The sequence below is a fragment of the Dendrobates tinctorius genome, unplaced genomic scaffold (assembly GCF_039654945.1).
Source record: "Dendrobates tinctorius isolate UK_male_01 unplaced genomic scaffold, ASM3965494v1 ptg000165l, whole genome shotgun sequence".
NCBI lineage: Eukaryota > Metazoa > Chordata > Amphibia > Anura > Dendrobatidae > Dendrobates > Dendrobates tinctorius.
The window spans coordinates 7,389,593-7,402,418 of NW_027361832.1; the positions used below are offsets into that span (position 1 = coordinate 7,389,593).

The 12,826-nt window shown below is 45.2% G+C and overlaps 1 protein-coding gene across 3 annotated transcripts in view; it reads left to right on the plus strand.

The window, feature by feature from the left end:
• The window catches only part of RGS22 (regulator of G protein signaling 22), a 162,502-nt gene that overhangs the window by 57,594 nt on the left and 92,082 nt on the right, over positions 1-12,826 (plus strand). For all 3 annotated transcript variants that reach the window (XM_073550453.1, XM_073550454.1, XM_073550455.1), the window contains exon 13: positions 4,035-4,157. In XM_073550453.1, coding sequence (XP_073406554.1) covers positions 4,035-4,157 — 123 coding nt within the window. The remainder of the gene's footprint in view (positions 1-4,034; positions 4,158-12,826) is intronic.

Genomic DNA, 12,826 nt, shown 5'->3' on the forward strand with positions numbered 1-12,826 from the left:
AGGGGCGGTAGGGCTAACGAGGCATATGCCCCTCTCACATTGGCAAAGAACAAGTCCAATATTTTGTTGTCTCTTGTGAGGCAGGTAACATACTGTGTGCAGCCGGGTATTATGGATGCTGGAGACACATGATTGAAGTCTCCCGAAACCAGAAGGAGTGCTTGGGAGTGAAGGGACTGCATCATGCTCACTGTGAATTGTAGGACCTCAGTGGCGGCATCAGCTTTCGCAGAAGGGGGGACATATGCAGCTATCATGATTACATGCGATAGTTCCCTTGGTAAATAAAAAGGTCTCATGCCCACAGCTAATAGCTCAATGTCCTTACAGCATGTTTGCTCTTTGACCGCGATATGCCTAGAGTCACACCATCTATCATTCACAAATATCGCCAGCCCTCCGCCTTTCCTCTTACCGCTCTCCCTTGTCCTGTCCGCGCGAATGAGTTTAAAGCCATCCAACGAGACAACAGTGTCCGGAGTACCTTCGGTGAGCCAGGTCTCTGTAAACAGCAACATACTGCACTCCCTTAATTCCCGATGATGTCTGGTCAGCGCCGACAGTTCGTCCATCTTATTCCCGAGTGACCTCACATTGCCCATAATGACGGAGGGAAGAGCAGGTCTATAGCGCCTTCTTCTAGTTTTCCTGAGGGCTCGAGCTCTGCAACCTCTTCTCTTAGTCCTCCTTATTTCTGGTAGAATGTCCTGTGGTCTATTAGCAGCATGCTGTCTTGCTGTGTCCCTAAGCAGCAGTATAGCTTCTCTGGAGTAGACAATAGGGTCTTTTTCAGTTCCTGGATTTCCCAACACAATAGATCCAAGTAAAAACAAGGTAAAAAGTTCATCGAAGGTCCAGGTCCTCTTATGGTTTTCCATAGTGCAATGTCCTTTGGAGTAACAATAAAAAAGAAGAGAAAAAAGGAGAGCAAAGAAGGAGCTACTGTAACAGGCTGCCACTCCAGCGGCGCCAGGAAGTAAGGAGTAGAAGTGATGAATAGACCTGAGTAGTCTTGAAAGCTTGCAATTTGTTACCATCTTTTCAGTTAGCCATTTAAAGGTATCAAGCCCTGAGGACTCTCAATTCTAAATATTCTTCTTTGAAAAGTAACCAGAGATTTTAAAGACTAACCAGATCAGAGACCCAAAACAGCTGTCTGCTGACAAATCTTTTGGTCTGGCTTGTATAATTTTTAATATTTTTTTTTTATTGCCAAAGTGTATCATTACCAAAGTTTTATTATTTATCAAAGTACTCAACAGTGAAGCATGCCACAAAAAAAATTCCCAATGATAGTCTTTGGTAAGCACTCTCTGAACTCGATGGACTTATGTTTACTTTCAACCTTAATAACCATGAAACTATGAAATGTGTCCTACAGACCAGAAAGAGACATGAAGTGTAAAGGTCCATTTACATTAGCCGATCAGTGGCGCTAAACGACTGCCAATCAGCTACTTGTTTGCTGACCAAAGATGTGCACTGAACGTTTAGTGCATATAGGCTCCCATTGTCCTCAAACACAGAGAAAAACACAGTACAACAAACGTGAAAAAATACTCTGCTGTAAAAAAATGTAACAATAAACAGCAAGTGCTAGTAAAAATATGATAACAAAGCAGGGTATTTAGTTGATACGTTTGCAAAAAATGTATACTAAGCCGCTCTACCAAGCATGATGCGCTGTCGAGAACAATGATTTTTTTAGGCAGACCAAAAGATAATTTCACTCATCAAACAAGGTGATCGGCTGCCTGTTTATTAATTTTGATGATCATTATTCATGCAGAGGAAATAGGCATTTATGCAAAAATTGCCTCCCCTTGTTAAAGCTTAGGAAGAGCCCCCTTTTTTCTGGTCTTTCCCCTAGGCTGCTACCAACCCTTTCCCTCCATGTGTCCTTCAAAGCGAAAATCAACGTCTGCTCATCTGCCGGAGGTGACATAGGATTTCAGAGGGTGTGAAACATAATAGTCAAACACACCCCCTAGACCTCTGGAAGGTAACACCATAAGGGCACCATATCACCATATGTGCTGTGAATGTGGTCCATACATCTGATCTGAATTATAAAAAAAATCTTAATTTTGCCCAACTAAATGGTCCAGAATAGAGATGAATGTCCTGACCTTGAGTGAAAATGAAGTTTGTGCACAATTTCCAAACTCAGGCTGGTTTCACATTTGCGTTTTTTAGCGCTGGAAAAAAACGCTAACCTGCGCATGCGTTTTTTCCCCTATCTTTAACATGGGTGCGCATACTTGCGCGCTTGTAAGCGCATGTATGCGATTTTCATGCGCTGCGTTTTTTTGGGGTGTGCGATTGGATTTTCCAGACGCATCATGTTGCATTTTTTGGCCCTGCAAAAAAGCGCATGCGCACATATGCGCACGTTTTGCGCTAAAAAGGGCCATTATAGCCTATGGATGCGCATATGTGCGCACTGGCATGCTCATGTAAGCGTTTTTTTGCATATGCGTTTTTTTTTTTTAACCATGGAATTTAGGGGTTTGAGTTAGAGTTAGGGTTAGTTAAGGGGGTTTAGGGTTAGGGTTAGGGTCAGGGTCAGGGTTAGGGTTGGGTTTTGGGTCAGGGTTAGGGTTTAGTATGGTTTGGTTAAGGGTTAGGGTCAGGGTTAGGGTCAGGATTAGGGTTAAGTATGGTTTTGTTAAGGGTTAGGGTCAGGGTTAGGGTTAGGGTTAGGGTTAGGGTCAGGGTTAGGGTTAGGGTTAGGGTCAGGGTTAGGGTTAGGGTCAGGGTTAGGGTTAAGTATGGTTTTGTTAAGGATTAGGGTCAGGGTTAGGGTCAGGATTAGGGTTAAGTATGGTTTTGTTAAGGGTTAGGGTCAGGGTTAGGGTTAGGGTTAGGGTTAGGGTCAGGGTTAGGGTTAGGGTTAGGGTCAGGGTTAGGGTTAGGGTCAGGGTTAGGGTTAAGTATGGTTTTGTTAAGGATTAGGGTCAGGGTTAGGGTCAGGATTAGGGTTAAGTATGGTTTTGTTAAGGATTAGGGTCAGGGTTAGGGTTAGGGTTAGGGTTAGGGTTAGGGTCAGGGTTAGGGTTAGGGTTAGGGTCAGGGTTAGGGTTAGTAAAGTCATGGTTTGGGTAGTGTGAGGGGCCACCTAAAAATGTTGGAAAAAAACGCAAACGCGGTAAAAACGCGCTAAAAACGCATACAAACGCATAAAAACGCTGCGTTTTTTTCATGCATGCTCATAAAAATGCTTGAAAAAAACGCAGCAGTTGTATGCTTATGTATGCGTTTTTTCAATGCGTTTTTTTGCGGGAAAAACGCGCTGCAAAAAAAAGCAAGTGTGAAACTAGCCTCAGTGGGGTTACCACATCCAGTGAGTTGCAGCAACTCAGGGTCACTACTTCTTGGCCACTTCTGCATCTTGGGCTTGAAAACAACCTTACCTATGGCTCCCGCCACAAAAGGAACCAGTTTCTGGCAAGAAAAATAGCATCCTTAAAACATTTCATAATGTGCCAGTCCTCCTAGATGGCCCCAATGGAATAAATTCCAGGAAATAGTACTGTAAAGTACTGGATAGTATGATAGGCTCCTCCTGGGTACAGAGTCTTTGAGTTCAGGCTCCAACAGGGCCCATGCACAGCCGTAAACCCAAAAGATGTGCAAAGGTATTTTCTCCATGAAACCCCCCTTCTCCACCAATGTTTTCACCGCTGTCTGTGCAGCCCGTGGGTCACTGTTTCGGCCCTTCGGGTGTCTCGGTCCGGATTGGAACAGCCAGAGGGCCTGATGTGGCCCATGGGCCGCACTTAGCCCGGATCTGTTACACTTAACACATCTACAAAATGTTCTAACCATTTTGGTTTAGGATGATGCTTGAAATGAATTGGGTAATTTGATTGTAAGCCTTGTTACCGAAAAGATCTGCATGAATGAGTATGTTTCATGTACGCTGTGTATTGTGATATTGAATCTCCTGTAATATTTGGAAAATTGTTAAAATATAAAAAGGAAAAGAACGAGGCTCTTGCACAGATAAATCATGGTGTTTTGCTTGTTTATAGAGCGCAGATACAAACTACAGTGTAATGAAGAGTTCCAAGATGGAAGAAATGTTGCGAGCCATGTTTCTTGACTCTCGGGCCGGTTATTTCTTTACAACATTTTGTGAGCAGTCCGGGAACAAGGTATGCTGGAGAGGAGCCTGCAAAGAACTACTTGTAATTAGACATTAGGTAAACGCGGAGCGGGTTGTACCAGTACATGAGTATCCTGGTCGAGAACACTGTGTCTCATCATTACGGAGACAGGTCATGGATATATGCCCAAGACTATGATAAATCAGGAAAATGACTGAATATGCTTTGTTGGTCTGAATGTTGTGTTCTAAGCTCTGCTACTTATTTATTCGCTGTGACCTTCTTTCTTTATCTGTACTATCCTCTTTTATCCATAGTCTTATAGCCTATTTAGTTCAGCCAATACATGGGGGAATCCTTGGGTGCTTAACCCCTTACTGCCATTGGGCGGAATAGTATGTCCAACGGCAGTACTCCCGCTTTGATGAGGGCTCCGGCGGTGAGGACGAAACAAAGCCGGGACATGTCAGCTGTTTTCAACAGCTGACATGTGCCCACAATAGGCACAGGTGAAATTGCGATCCATCCGCGCCCGTGTTTGAGACTCTTAAATGAGGCTCCACGAACTTTATTTGCATATTTGTATTTCCCAGGGAGCAATGCACCTAGGATTTCACTGATTGAGCGCCTTTGCTGGCTGCCGCAGTGTTTCCTTTGACTGGTCTCCCTGAGGTCAGTGATTGTTTTGTGAGGTTGGTCTACTAGGCATTGCTCCCACTTAGCCAGAATCCTACTCCACACTGATGAGGGGCAACACCCCGAAACAGCTGTCTGTGGATGGATACCTGGCCTTGGTATTTCCCTTGTCATATCTGTAAACTCGTAAAGAGCTGGATATTGACTTAAATGGCCACTTAATATGGTGGTAATGGTGGTTTCCGAAAGGAGCCACTCCTTGGCTGGGTCCTTCCCTGGAGGAAGATCTGGCTAGTCCCGTGTTGGAGACTCTTAAATGAGGCTCCACGGACTTTATTTGCATATTCGTATTTCCCAGGATTTCCCTAGGATTTCACTGATTGAGCGCTATTGCAGGCTGCCGCAGTGTTTTCTTTGACTGGTCTCCCTGAGGTCAGTGATTATGTGCCCACAATAGGCACAGGTGGAATTGCGATCCACCTGCGCCTATTAACTAGTTAAATCCCGCTTATTTAACCAGCGCTTCTGGTCGCCGGGCCGTAAATACGCACATCGGCGACCCCTGTCATGTGAACGGGGGTCAGTGATGCATTGCCATCACAACCAGAGGTCTCCTCGAGACCTCTATGGTTGTGGATGAGGCATTGCTATGTGCGTCACCCGGTGGTCGGCGATCATAGCAATGCTGTAATTGTGCTACATATAGGCGATCTGCTCATCACCTATCTGTAGCAGAGCCAATCAAGGAGAGGATGCTTCTAGTCTCCCATGGAGGCTATTAAAGCATGCCAAAATGTAAAAAAAGTTTAAAAAAATATGAAAAAAATAAAAAAATATAAAAGTTTAAATCACCCCCTTTCACCCCATTCAAAATAAAACAATAAAAAAAAAAATCACACATAACATATTAGGTATCGCTGCATTCAAAATCGCCTGATCTATCAATAAAAGAAAATGATTAACCTGATCACTAAACGGCGTAGCTGGAAAAAAAAATCGAAACGCCAGAATTACGTTTTTTTTGTCGCCGCGACATTGCATTAAAATGCAATAACTGGCGATCAAAAGATCGTATCTGTACATAAATAGTATCCTTTAAAACATCATCTTGGCGCTCAAAAAATAAGCCCCCACCCAACCCCAGCTCACAAAAATTGGAGACGCTACGGGTATTGGAAAATGGTGCAATTTTTTTTTTTTTGTAGCAAACTTTGGATTTTTTTTCCACCACTTAGATGAAAAAGAACCTAGACATGTTTGGTGTCTATGAACTCGTAGTGACCTGGAGAATCATAATGGCAGGTCAGCATTTAGTGAACCTAGGAAAAAAGCCAAACAAAAAACAAGTGTGGGATTGCACTTTTTTGCAATTTCACTGCACTTGGAATTTTTTTCCCGTTTTCGAGTACACGACATGCTAAAACCAATGATGTTGTTCAAAAGTACAACTCATCCCGCAAAAAATAAGCCCTCACATGGACATATTGATGGAAAAATAAAAAAGTTATGGCTTTGAGAATGGGAGTGAGGCCGGAGTCACACTGGCGAGGAATACGGGTGCGTGAGAGGCGCAAAAAGCACGCATTAGACATGGACCAATGATTCTCTATGGGGTCCCTCGCACCAGCCGTATATTTCTCCTCAGTATCCTACGCTCCGTGCCACTCGCAGCATGCTGCGATTGTCAGCGTACTACGCCCGTAGTACGCCAATGCAAGTCTATGGGTGCGCAAAAAATACGGATTACACACGGAGCACACATGTGACCTGCGAGAAATACGCACCCGGTGTCTTTTAGCAAAGCCGGCAATTCAGTGCGCTATACAGTAAACTCACACTGACAGGTTTAATAAAGAAATGAAAGAATAGATATAGACACATAGAATACATATATATATATGCATTCTATGTGTCTATATCTATTCTTTCATTTCTTTATTAAAACTGTCATAGGGCTCCATTATATGTCCATTTTGCAAGCCTGCGAGAAAATCTCACCATACGGATGCCATACGGATTACATACGGATGCTGACATGCGCAAAATACGCGACCACACCTTGATTACGGATGACATACGGAGCACTGTTTAGGGGTCTGTCATCCGTATTACGCATGTAAAATACTGACCGTATTTTACGCAGGTTAGTGTGACTCCAGCCTGAAAAACAAAAACGCAAAACCGAAAAAAGCTGGGGTCATTAAGGGGTAAAAATCATCATTTTTGTTACCATATCACCCAGTATAAACAGAATTTTTGCTGATGATAACATAATGTTCTATATGCACAGAACAATCATATTAGTAATTGTACTATGCGATTCTGGTCACCAGTGGCGTAACTACAAAGTTATGGGCCCCAGTGCGAACTTTCAAATGGGGCCCACATGCTAAAATACACACACATCTCTGCTTCGTACACCTCGTACACACCCGGCTCCGCTCCGTACACGCGGCTCCTATCCGTACACCTCGTACACACCCGGTTCCGCTCCGTACACCTCGTACACACACGGTTCTGCTCCATACACCTCGTACACACGCGGCACCGCTCTGTACACCTCGTACACACGCGACTCCACTCCATACACCTCGTACACACACGGCTCCGCTCCGTACATCTTGGACACACATGGCTCTGCTCCATACATCTCGTACACATGCGGCTCCGCTACATACATCTCGTACACACGCGGCTCCGCTCCATACACCTCGTACACACACGGCTCCGCTCCGTCCAAAATTGTACACAATTGTACTACATCCACCCTGTAAACCCCTCCTGACCCCACACAGAAACTTTACCTCATCCAGCACCATGACAACCAGCACAGCAGAGTCCTGCATACACAGAGGCCCCTGATCATGTGACCCCTGACTCCTCCCCTCATGTGACATCATCACAGATCCTGTGCGCACAGAAAAGAACAGCCTAGGATGTCATTGAAGGCTGTGGGGGGCTGCGGTGGGTCTATCTGGGAGGGCGAGGATGGGGTGCATGGGGGGGCGTGGCGGGTCGGTGCAGTGCAGGAAGAATAGATAGAGTCCCGGACAGGACTGTCCCACGAGAATTGGGACGGTTGGGAGATATCATGCTCTGACTTGCCGGGCCCCTGACTCCCCCTGGGCCCAGTCGCAGTGGCTCCCTGACTCCTGCAGCCCTGCGGCCTGCCCAGTGCGTCCAGTGTCGTCCTCCTCGGTCATGCAGCTCTGCCGGCTCCCGACTACCGCTGTCCTGCAGTGCCGGACAGTGCTGGCCCGGCTGTGTGGTGGTGTTGTGTGCTCTCTGCCGGGCTCCCTGTCTGTTTCCTGCAGCCCTGCGGCCTGCCCAGTGCGTCCAGTGTCCTCCTCCTCGGTCATGCAGCTCGACCGCCTCCCGACTACTGCTGTCCTGCAGTGCTGGCCCGGCTGTCTGTTGGTGTTGTGTGCTCTCTGCCGGACTCCCTGTCTGACTCCTGCAGCCCTGTGGCCTGCTCAGTGCGTCCAGTGTCCTCCTCCTCGGTCATGCAGCTCTGCCGGCTTCCGACTACCGCTGTCCTGCAGTGCCGGACAGTGCCGGCCCGGCTGTGTAGTGGTGGTGGTGTTGTGTGCTCTCTGCCGAGCTCCCTGTCTGACACTGTCTGGGGGCCCCCACGGTGGTCGCCTACGCAGTGGGTAATAGCATATATAATATTAGCACCCTCCCTGGAAGCTGTGCTGGCTACCTGATGGGGCCACAATGAGAGGAAAAATAGGTTTCTGGGGGCCCCACGGTTGTCGCCTACGCAGCTTAATAGTATATCATTCTCGTCACCATGCTCCCTGGAAGCTGTGCCGGAGCAGAGGAGGCCATAATGTGCTGCATGGAGGAGCAGGGGGGCCATAATGTGCTGCATGGAGGAGCAGGGGGGCCATAATGTGCTGTACGGAGGAGCAGGGGGGCCATAATGTGCTGCATGGAGGAGCAGGGGGGCCATAATGTGCTGCATGGAGGAGCAGGGGGGCCATAATGTGCTGCATGGAGGAGCAGCAGGGCCATAATGTGCTGCATGGAGGAGCAGGGGGCCCATAATACTGTATGAAGGAGCAGGTGCCCCATAATACTGTATGGAGGAGCAATATATTGGGACCATAATACAGTATGGCGGACTATGAGGTGCCCATAATAGTGTATGGCGGACTATGTGGTTTCCCATAATACTGTATGGCGGACTATGTGGTGCCCATAATACTGTATGGAGGACTATGTGGTTTCCCATAATACTGTATGGCGGACAATGTGGGTGCTCATACTGTATGGAGGACTATGTGTTTTCCCATAATACTGTATGGTGGACTATGTGCGTGCTCATAATACTGTATGTAGGACTATGTGGTGCCCATAATACCACATGGTGGACAATGTGGTTGCCCATAATACTGTATGGAGGACTATGTGGTTGCCCATAATACTGTATGGAGGACTATGTGGTTGCCCATAATACTGTATGGTGGACAATGTGTTTGCCCATAATACTGTATGGCGGACTATGTGGTTGCCCATAATACTGTATTGAGGACTATGTGGTGCCCATAATACTGTATGGCGGACAATGTGGGTGCTCATAATACTGTATGGAGGACTATGTGGTGCCCATAATACTGTATGGTGGACTATGTGGTTGCCCATAATACTGTATGGCGGACTATGTGGTTGCTCATAATATTGTATGGTGGACAATGTGGTTGCCCATAATACTGTATGGCAGATTATGTGGTTGCCCATAATACTGTATGGCGGCCTATGAGATGCCCATAATACTGTATGGTGGCCTATGAGGTGCCCATAATACTGTATGGCGGACTATGTGGTTGCCCATAATACTGTATGGCGGACTATGTGGTTGCCCATAATACTGTATGGCGGACTATGTGGAGCCCATAATACTGTATGGCGGACTATGTGGAGCTCATAATACTGTATGGCGGACTATGTGGGTGCTCATAATACTGTATGGCGGACTATGTGGGTGCCCATAATACTGTATGGCGGACTATGTGGGTGCTCATAATACTGTATGGCGGACTATGTGGGTGCTCATAATACTGTATGGCGGACTATGTGGGTGCTCAAAATACTATATAGCGGACTATGTGGTTTCCCATAATACTGTATGGAGGACTATGTGGTTGCCCATAATACTGTATGGTTGACAATGTGGTTGCCCATAATACTGTATGGTTGACAATGTGGTTGCCCATAATACTGTATGGCGGACTATGTGGTTGCCCATAATACTGTATGGCGGACTATGTGGGTGCTCATAATACTATATAGCGGACTATGTGGTTTCCCATAATACTGTATGGCGGACTATGTGGTTGCCCATAATACTGTATGGCGGACTATGTGGGTGCTCATAATACTGTATGGAGGACTATGTGGTTGCCCATAATACTGTATGGCGGACTATGTGGGTGCTCATAATACTGTATGGAGGACTATGTGGTAGCCCATAATACTGTATGGTGGACTATGTGGTTGCCCATAATACTGTATGGCGGACTATGTGGTTGCTCATAATATTGTATAATGGACAATGTGGTTGCCCATAATACTGTATGGCTGACTATGTGGTTGCCCATAATACTGTATGGCTGACTATGTGGGTGCTCATAATACTGTATGGCGGACTATGGGTGCTCATAATACTGTATGGCGGACTATGTGGGTGCTCAAAATACTATATGACGGACTATGTGGTTTCCTATAATACTGTATGGTGGACTAAGTGGGTGCTCATAATACTGTATGGAGGACTATGTGGTTGCCCATAATACTGTATGGAGGACTATGTGGTTGCCCATAATACTGTATGGTTGACAATGTGGTTGCCCATAATACTGTATGGTGGACAATGTGGTTGCCCATAATACTGTATGGCAGATTATGTGGTCGCCCATAATACTGTATGGCGGACTATGAGGTGCCCATAATACTGTATGGCGGCCTATGAGGTGCCCATAATACTGTGCTTCGGACTATGTGGGTGCTCATAATACTATATGGCGGACTATGTGGGTGCTGAAAATACTATATAGCGGACTATGTGGTTTCCCATAATACTGTATGGAGGACTATGTGGTTGCCCACAATACTGTATGGTTGACAATGTGGTTGCCCATAATACTGTATGGCGGACTATGTGGTTGCCCATAATACTGTATGGCGGACTATGTGGGTGCTCATAATACTGTATGGCGGACTATGTGGGTGCTCAAAATACTATATAGCGGGCTATGTGGTTTCCCATAATACTGTATGGCGGACTATGTGGGTGCTCAAAATACTATATGGCGGACTATGTGGTTGCCCATAATACTGTATGGTGGACAATGTGGTTGCCCATAATACTGTATGGCGGACTATGTGGTTGCCCATAATACTGTATGGCGGACTATGTGGAGTCCATAATACTGTATGGAGGACTATGTGGTTGCCCATAATACTATATGGTTGACAATGTGGTTTCCCATAATACTGTATGGCGGACTATGTGGTTGCCCATAATATTGTGTGGCGGACTATGTGGACCCAATCGGCAGAATGTGGAGCTTTTATCCCCATTAGACTGGAGTGGCATGTCTGACTTGATCACTGATACATTCATTCCCTCAGTGGCTGAACTTGTTTTTTTTATAAAAGCCCCAAAGAGAATGAATGGAGCTTCGGTCAGATATCCCACCTGCCACTCCATTTTAAAATGGGGTTAAGTGTCCTATCAGGGATAAAACTTCCTCATTCTTCCAATCAGTGCAGTTTCTAATGGTCGGACCTAATGATCACCTATCCTGTGGAGCCCATGGATCGGTGATAACTTGTTTTAACCAAAGAACCCCATTAATGTAAGCTACTGTAATTATACATCCCAGTTATGGGGGCGCACAGTAGATGTGCAGGAGGCGCCTGTGGTTTGCAGCTGATGCTCCACTATAATGGGGATAACAACTGACAGATATTTGCATATAACCGTAGGGTGGGCCCCAAGAGTCCTTTCCCCTGGTGGGCCCCAGACACCCCAGTCCGACCCTGGCTGTGGCGTACTCTTCTCTCTCCATAAAGAGCACATATATGCTTGGCCAAATTATGCATGCATATATTGGGCGAATTTGCTGTCATTTAAACATGCCTTCAACCCACATCATAACTACACCTCCCCAGCGTGTACCCTACCACTTGACCACGTCCATGTTTTTAGGAAAAGAGCTGTGTCACTATACTTTGATTAAAGGAATAAACCAGATCATCAAGAAAATAATCTGTACAAATTTTACTGACCCTTTCACATTTATGAGAACTTTTAATGATGATCAGATTTGTTAACATTAATCTCAGTGCCCCCTTAATAACACAACTATGCTAACTCATTACAAAGTATATAAACCCTTATGACTGGCCACATTTTTTTCATTTTTGCCTCTCTACTTTTCTGCAGCTGTAACTCTTTTTTACTTTTCTCACTGATAAAACTATATGGAGCTCTGTTTTATATCAGACAAATTGTGTTATTTTTTTAGTGCTGTTTTGTGATAACCTTTCTTTTTGAAAAATAAATTTAGAAAAAAACAATTTTTGGCTTAGTTTTTTTCTTTTTTTTTTAGTGTTCATGTTTCACATCAAATAACTTGATGAACTAATTCTCCTGGTTATTACAGTTGTGTGTATAACTAACATGTGTAGGTTGTTAGTTATAGTGTTAAAAATAAAAGGCGAATATATTTTATTCTAGAATATTGTATTATTTTGGATTTTGTTGCAGTGGGGATTTTTATTTTTTTCCTTAATTTTCTATGTATATGTGCACATAGTAAACCTATCAAAAACTCTGGGGAACATTTCCTGTTTATAGTTTTTTTTTTTTTCCTTTTTTTTTTCCACTGTAACTGGGGCAGCCATATACAGAGATACAGAGGGAAAACAGCTCCATATAGTGACAGAAGTGACTACAATATCGCTCATTGAGTGCTCTGTAGCCAGCATAAGAAGTGACAGAAGCTGTAATAAATCACTTCTGTCTTCTCTCCAGTATCCCTGGCTGTGCCACGGGATTAGAGCCCAAGATC